Genomic DNA, 8,201 nt, shown 5'->3' with positions numbered 1-8,201 from the left:
AGGCCTCAGTCTGATGCACAATAAACGTACAGGCCTACAACTTATTTACACAGCTGAACCCAAACTGGAGGAAGACAGCGGAGCAGCTTCTATTCATTTATAAAGCACCTGCACTATGTGCCAGCTGCAGGAGAATTACTGAGTCCGATGAAGAGAGCGTAGAACTGATTGAACATCCTGCTGCCCGCACCATGGCTTATCCTTAGACACCAGGGCGATAGGGCCGGGATGTAAATACCACAGACAGACAGCTACGCGCTCATGCAAAGGGAGAGGCCTGAGCTAATCCCCACCCACTCTGGTCCCGCCGAGGGGAGCGATTTGCGAGACAGGGAGGGATTACGGCTGACCGTAAAGCGCCGGGGAGCGGACCCACGTGGGTGCGGGTGGAGCCGCAGCGCCATGGGGAAAAGGAAGCCCCCCAGGCACCCGCTGGTCGGCAGCTTGAGCAAGAAGCAGAAAAAGCATCTCAAGGAGTTTGGGGAGGCGCATCCGTTCTACGACAAGTGAGCGGGCAAGGCGCGGGTGGGGTGATCGCTTGTCCCCGCTGCCCCGGGCCCCCGGCCGTGGGGACTGACTCCCCGGAGCCGCCTGTGCCGCTGGGAGACTGCCCCTTCTCCCGCCGGCCTCGCACCCGCTCCGGGAAGAGCCCCAGGGGCCTTTAGCCTCATTCTCCCGCCCCGCCCCGGCGCTGGGGCAGCCCCCCGCTCTCAGCGTATGAATTGCCCGGAAGGAGCCGAGGCCGAAATGGGCGGAGGCTGGAGGAGGCGAGCGGCGCCCTCCGCCTAGAGGGGTCGGGCCCTGGCCTTGCGAGGCAGGACCTAACAAGGTGTCCGCAGCAGCAGCGGTCGCCCCGAGCTTACGCTGCTCCCGGCCCGGGCGGCCCGACCCCTGGGAGGCGGGCGGAGAGCTGGCAGCCGGGCCCTGGGCTCCCCGGGGTAACGACGGTGCCGGAGGCTGCCGGGCGCGTTGCCTCTCGGGGCGGCGCGGGCTGGACGGGGCGATGCTGTGGGGCTGGGGCTGCAGCTTGCCGCGCTGCCCCCGGCTGGGACAGGCTGAACGGGGCCGGCTTAAAAAGATCGTGAGTCTCTCTTTCACAAAGACCCAGCGAAACCCTCCAGCCGGGGAGGAGCCTGACCTCGGCCTAGGAAGGCGGCGGAGGCGATTGGAAAAAGCAGGTGACTCCTGCTGGGTTCCTGGCTCTTTGTGACTTTGGACAAGACGCTTAACTGGTCTGAACCTCAGCTTCCCCACTGCTCGCCCAGCTTTCCCAAGTGGTGTAGGTCAGTGGTTCTCAACCAGGGGCCTGGGCCCCCCTGGGGGGCCGCCAAGCATGGCTGGCATTAGACTTGCTGTGGGCCAGGGCGCAAAGTTGAAGTCCCACAACGTGGGATTGCAGCCCTGAGCCCCACCCCCCGGGGCCTGAGCAACATCACTTCACAGTGCCCCCTATGGTGTGAGGGGTCCCGGGCAATTGTCCTCCTCGCTGCCCCGTAACACGGTCTCTGGTTTTTATGTGCAGAAAAACTGTTGTAGTGGCACAGCTGGGCTGTGGGGTTTTTACAGCATGGGGGGGAGCTCAGAGAGAAAAAGATTGAGAACTCCTGATTAGATCTTTACCTGACAAGTGCCTGTCTATCCAGATACACTATTATTAAAGCTTCGCTTCCCCCCCCCCCCTCATAGGACCAAACCTATTTTTTGAGTGTCCTGTGCACAGTAAGAGGCTTGGTGGGTTTCATTTAATTTTCTCCGGGGGGGGGGGAGGATGTTCACTGTGGCAGCATCTTGCTTTCACATGGAGATCAGGGGTCTTAGAAACATGTCGGGACAGCAGGTTGTGTGTCCAGCTGTGCACCTGGGGGATGTGTTGAGGACTGTTGTCCCCTAGAACCACCCTTATCCAAGTTAGAGACTATCTCTTCAAATGAGTGAGACCATTCTCTCATGACCATGAGTGAGTCATACAGGTCTGACTGGGAGCCCATAAAAAATATGTTCGTATGACTCTCTACATGCTGTTACTGTCCCATGCAGGGACAGGTATAGTTTGAATGTTTAGTCCAGTTTATGTAGTGTTTGGCTCTCATGTAATTGTACTGATCCATCTGGTGATTAAATATAAAGATATCCTTCACTGGTATGGGATTGAATTGGTAGCCAGTATGTTGTACAACATTTGGCTTTGTGCTGTACATTAGTTTTTTCTAGAGTGAAAGTGGTTCCCTATTAGTTCACTGATCCTATCTTAATGCTGTAAATGCTAGTTTGCCTCAGTTAACTTTGTTGTATAAACTTGTTTAGCTGAATAATCTTGTAGTAAATTGGTGGCATATTGTTAATGTATGTTAGGGAATTTGTCTGTCAGAAGCAACGGAGCAGAATGCTTGGTTATTATGGCTTTTATGAGAGACTTAATATAACAGGGTCTTACCTCATCTACTGTCAGACTCTGCAACTGCCTCAGTTCCTCTCCTTCTCCAGTCAAACCACCACAACAGGTGCTTTGAATTACTTTCCCTTTCTGGGGTCTGGTTCGTTAACATCAGATAATAATTTAACTCAAAGCCAAAATTACCCACATGTGTTTTCCAGGCTCGGCAGTCCACTACAACTGTTGTGGGCTCCTAACTCCCTCAAAGACTTTACTTCTCCCCCTTGTTGGTAGCTCTAGCCAGACCTTTCTGTTTGGCTGGTATGGAAAGCAGGGTACCCTGTAGGAGCATCTCTGCTCCCTTAAAGCATAAGTATGTGTCTTTCTCTTTCTTTTATCCTTGTGTCAGGGCACCAGTCCTCAGCTCCCGAGAGCTCTGAGACACCCATTCAGGACTACTCTTAGATCTTCTCCAGCTCCTGGTTGCCCTCCTTCTGAGGGCAGCAGGCTCACTCTTATAGGAAGCCCTACCCCTGGGGCTACCATTATGTGATGTTTGTCACCTGACCCAAACTCATCACCTGGGATATGGAGTACTAGGCACAGGTGAGGCTGAACCCAGCTCCCCCTTAAAGGCCCAGCCCATGCAGTAACATTTAGCTTTTCCTTTAAGGTGGCTTTTAATTACACTAGGACTTATTCATGTTTATTGTTCCCTTTCCCACATCGTTTTGGGAATGTTATTTTTGTTATGTTGTATGTGGAGAAACTGTCAGATAATTTAAAAAAAATAAATGTCAACAATGTCTTTTCAGGGTTTCTGGGAGAGAAGAAACAACTGAAATTTGTGAGCTGGTAATATATTATTGCTATTTTTATAGTCCTCTTTGCATTGCTATTGATAGTCATGAAACTAATGTGAAGCATTAAACAGTATAGAGCTAATTTAGATGCCAAATCAAGATTTTAATTTAAGTAAAAACCTGCTTCCAGAATAGTTTCAGTGAAGTTAAAAACATCCATTGAAAATAGTTTATTTTGGTTTTAAACATTTCTCTGAAGGATTTGCAATCCAAAAATGTCAGCACTGCCTAGAACAGGAGAGCTGGGAAGTGAAATTGAATAGAAACTGTTGAGTCTCTTTTTGTCATCCAAGCTAAGTGGAGAATTTTTGCATTTCACCTAACAATAATAGTGAAAAGTAAATTAGACTTTTAAAATGGAGAGTTAATAATAAGTATAATATTAAATCTGAGAGTGTCCCTTGTAACTCTTTATTTTATTAATGCCCATTATGGGGTAGGCAATTTGATTTTCATTCTCCAATTAAACGGTAGCTTTTTGTGGAGTGAAGGAATTTCATTACAGCTTGTTCCACTTCTAGAGATCTGTAGTGCTTTAATTTTGTGTTGGTCTGGAAAAGGGAATCCCCTCCATCATCCCCTTTCAGATGGATGAGGAGGCTGGGTTCTTTTGCTATTTTGTTTCTTCAGCCATAGTTCATATTGTTGTTTACGGTATCTCTGCTGCCTCTCACTTCAAGGTGCCAGGAGCTGAAAAGGAAAATTTAATCTCAGCATGAAGCTTGCCAATATTTCTGCATAGTAAAATTGTGTTTGTAGTACTGGCTGCAGTGTGAAATTTACTTGCAGTCATAGCTAACCATTGTTACGCAGGATCATTTTTATTTGGTGCACGCAGGGCCTTCTGGACCTCCTGGCTTTTTAAGATTCTTCCAAGGTCTGTATTGGTCATCTTATGCATTGGTCAGTTATGGTCACTGTCAAGGTTCCTCCCCCACTCTGAACTCTAGGGTACAGATGTGGGGACCTGCATGAAAAACCTCCTAAGCTTATCTTTACCAGCTTAGGTCAAAACTTCCCCAAGGTACAAAATATTACACCCGTTATCCTTGGAATGGCCGCTACCACCACCAAACTAATACTGGTTACTGGGGAAGAGCTGTTTGGACGCGTCTTTCCCCCCAAAATACTTCCCAAAACCTTGCACCCCACTTCCTGGACAAGGTTTGGTAAAAAGCCTCACCAATTTGCCTAGGTGACTACAGACCCAGACCCTTGGATCTTAAGAACAATGAACAATCCTCCCAACACTTGCACCCCCCCCTCTCCTGGGAAATGTTGGATAAAAAGCCTCACCAATTTGCATAGGTGACCACAGACCCAAACCCTTGGATCTGAGAACAATGAAAAAGCATTCAGTTTTTTACAAGAAGACTTTTAATAAAAAATAGCAGTAAATAGAAATAAAGAAATCCCCCCTGTAAAATCAGGATGGTAGATATCTTACAGGGTAGTTAGATTCAAAAACATAGAGAACCCCTCTAGGCAAAACCTTAAGTTACAAAAAAGATATACAGACAGAAATAGTTATTCTATTCAGCACAATTCTTTTCTCAGCCATTTAAAGAAATCATAATCTAACACATACCTAGCTAGATTACTTACTAAAAGTTCTAAGCCTCCATTCCTGTTCTGTCCCTGGCCAAGACGACTACATACAGACACAGACCCTTTGTTCCTCTCCCTCCTCCCAGCTTTTGAAAGTATCTTGTCTCCTCATTGGTCATTTTGGTCAGGTGCCAGCGAGGTTACCTTTAGCTTCTTAACCCTTTACAGGTGAGAGGAGCTTTCCCCTGGCCAGGAGGAATTTCAAAGGGGTTTACCCTTCCCTTTATATTTATGACAGTCACTCTTTAGGGTAGCAGGTTTGCGCCAGGTACCATACAATTCATCCAACTTGCGGAAGGCACTTTGCTGGGCTGGTATAGCAGACAGCAGCTAGGATTCTGGCTATTGCTTAGAGAGTCAGGGTTGGCCTGTCCACCAGGTTCCATACTCGTTATAAGGGACTTTTTGCTGACTTAATCTTTCAGAGACCAAGTTTTGCCTCGTTGAAAGTCAGATGTTTCTTCAATAGGAGAAGGATCTGAGCAGTGACTTTTTACTGATTACCAAGTGAGCTAAACTGATGCAGATCTCCACTAAGTCTCTTCCTATATGGGTTGCTCTCTTGAGTGTCCTGCACCAGTTTAATGGAACTCATTGCTTATGGAGACTACAAACATTCTGATCTCCCTCTGACCATGGCTTAGACTGACAGGGTCAAAATCTGTGTTACTCTACACTCTGGACAAGCCCATTGAGTTAAGTCAGTACAGAATTAGATCAACTAGATTTCATATTTAAAAGTCCAGAGGTCAAAGTTCTGTGTCCAAGTGGCCAGACTCGTCTGTTCCCAGAGAAGCTTGCTCCTCTGACGTGGTCAGAACTGTCATCTTGGTCATCTTGTACTGTGTCAACAGACTTTCCTTAGAGATGCTCAGTGTGTTATTACTTATAAACATAAACTTCCTAACGAAGTTTCATTAATATGAAGCCGATCTCTATAAAGCTGAAAACAATATTGCACTGATAAGCTCTGTTGTAGATGTCTCTTACTCATAGCAATTTTTGTCTTGAAGTTTCTGATGCCAAAACTTTTAACTTCACTTTGAAGTTCTTTCAATCCCAACTGATCACAAGAAGCTGTTCTTGGAGAAGGAGACTTTCAAAACTACCCAGCAGATTTAGCCACACAGCTTCTATTGAAATTAAAGGGAGTTGTGTGGCTAAATCCGCTTTCAGAATCTCAACTAGGAGGCCTAACTTAATTGCCTGCCCTTATGGAGATGCAATGAAACTATATAGGTCTGTTCAAGAGTAGAATCATGGAATGCAAAACTGAAAAGGGGAGATCTTGGGCTGGCCACATGCATTAAATGAAAATACTGCTGCTTTGTGTATGTATATACACTAATAATTGTTATGCTGTTAGGATGCATGCTAACAATTAACATGCTGAAGGAATAATATGTATGTTCTGGAACACTATTTTCACATTCAGTCTGAGAATTCCGATCACTCAAGTGCAGAAAGTGATGGCGAGAGTGAACCAGAACAGGTCTCTGTGTATCACAAGCTCCTAGCCACGTTCAAGACTGTTCCAGATTCTAACAATGAAGAAGATGACGAAAATGAGTCTGAAGAAAGTGATGAGGAAGAAAGTGATGAAGAGTCTCAGGAGGGTGAAGATGGAGATCATACAGCTGGTGAAGAAGATGAGAATGATGTGCAGGACCAGAAAGAAGGTAGTTTTTCTCTAATGTTTGGGTAACAATGGCTGAATCGGCAGGTATAAACAAACCGCGACACTCATTAAAGCCTCTGTATCCCAGAGTGGCTGCACTGCATGCTGGGTTGTCTGTTGTAGGAGGTGGAGTTTGTGTTTTTTTGCTGCTCTGGCCCTGAGGCAGTAGTACCTTCCATGGCTCCTGCGACTCTACGCTGAAGGGGTAATGGCTAATAGATCTGTGTAGCAGTGGATACACCAGCCCCTAGAACCCTCACGGAGCAGGACTCTGCCAAGTCGCACAGAGGATGCTCCCCACCGGCACAGGCCATTCCCCTACATTGCGGGGGTGGGAGGGAGATAGCTCAGTGGTTTGAGCATTGGCCTGAGAAGCCACAGTTGTGAGTTCAATCCTTGAGGGGGCCATTTAGGGATCGGGGGCAAAAATTGGGGATTGGTCCTCCTTTGAGCAGGGGGTTGGACTAGATGACCTCCTGAGGTCCCTCCCAACCCTGATATTCTATGGTTCTATGATACTCAGCACCTAGTTCTGCTGCTACCACAGAAGAGAAGGCAGGATTTGCCTCTAGAGGAATAAATATTTGAAATGGAAGGAAACTTTCTTTACAAGGAGAGAGCCTCATTTGCAAGGTTGGTTAGCGAAGAATTCTAGTAAAGAGGTGGCAGCTTTACAAAATTGTAGCTATTTAAAATAGGGTTGTTGTTTGGCCGCTAAGACACCCATCTGCAAAGATATATTGTTTAAAATAATCCGTTGGGCATCAGTGACCATTATGCATATGAGCCTTTGTTACTGTAAAACACAAACTGGTTCTCTTTTTGGAAAGAATATTGGGAAAAATAACCAGTAGCTAAAATAATACCTGGAACCTAACCAGCAAGAATCAGGTGTCCATGTAGAGTGACTTTTTTTGGAGAACATAATTCATTTCTCTGTTCAATAATTCACAGCTAAAGACACAGCAAAGCAGATGCTTGGCCAGGAGCAAGCCGATGGAGCAGATACCTCCAGTGACCCAAAACATGGAGCAATTGAAGAATTCACCGATGTGAAACATGAATCTGAATTTAGCCTGGAAACCAATTTCATGGTCGAGGAGAGTGGTGATTACAATGCCGATGAGAGGGAGAGTAGCTCTTCTGTCATGGTTTCAGAAGGTAAAATACAGTATTTGTGTAGTGAGCCCTCTCTAGTGCAGCTCCTGTAGTTTGATAGTTTACACTTGTTTACAATAGCCACACGCAGCAAGACTGCAAACTCCTTAAAGTCATGCTGTCTAGCCTTCGAATTCTTATGTTACATTTCTGTTATGAGGACTTGTAAGCCAGTTGTGTCTGTGTAAGCTCACCTGGTAATGTGGATAGACAAATTGTCTTCAGATTCGGGAATCTATTTATTCTCCCATTAACAATGATGTGATTGTGACTCCTGGTAGAAGAGAACAGAGGACTGAATTTACCCACACACATACTATGAATTAAAAGCCCATCTCCCAAGCTAACCCAAACAGAACTAGACTGAAGTTTAAGAATATAGATGCCGTCTGTACTCCACTTCTAAATTTCAAGAAACAGAGGCTGAGATTCTTATTCCTGCTGTGGGCCTTCTACACCCAAAAAAAGGGGAGGGGGGGCAGAGTCATGTAAAGTGCCCTAGAAGCCCTGTATCTAGCTG

The 8,201-nt window shown here is 46.3% G+C and overlaps 1 protein-coding gene across 2 annotated transcripts in view; it reads left to right on the top strand.

Moving 5' to 3' along the window:
• The first annotated feature begins 337 nt into the window (after positions 1 to 337).
• The window catches only part of UTP25 (UTP25 small subunit processome component), a 29,628-nt gene continuing 21,764 nt past the window's right edge, over positions 338 to 8,201 (top strand). Inside the window, exons 1-4 of one of the 2 annotated variants that reach the window (XM_048843069.2) lie at positions 338 to 506; positions 3,190 to 3,229; positions 6,281 to 6,524; positions 7,478 to 7,684. In XM_048843069.2, coding sequence (XP_048699026.2) covers positions 403 to 506; positions 3,190 to 3,229; positions 6,281 to 6,524; positions 7,478 to 7,684 — 595 coding nt within the window. In that variant the 5' untranslated portion in view covers positions 338 to 402. The remainder of the gene's footprint in view (positions 507 to 3,189; positions 3,230 to 6,280; positions 6,525 to 7,477; positions 7,685 to 8,201) is intronic. The other variant, XM_048843068.2, reaches the window with a different exon arrangement.

This window comes from Caretta caretta, chromosome 3 (assembly GCF_965140235.1).
Source record: "Caretta caretta isolate rCarCar2 chromosome 3, rCarCar1.hap1, whole genome shotgun sequence".
Lineage (NCBI taxonomy): Eukaryota > Metazoa > Chordata > Testudines > Cheloniidae > Caretta > Caretta caretta.
This window is presented reverse-complemented; position numbering and strand designations above follow the sequence as displayed.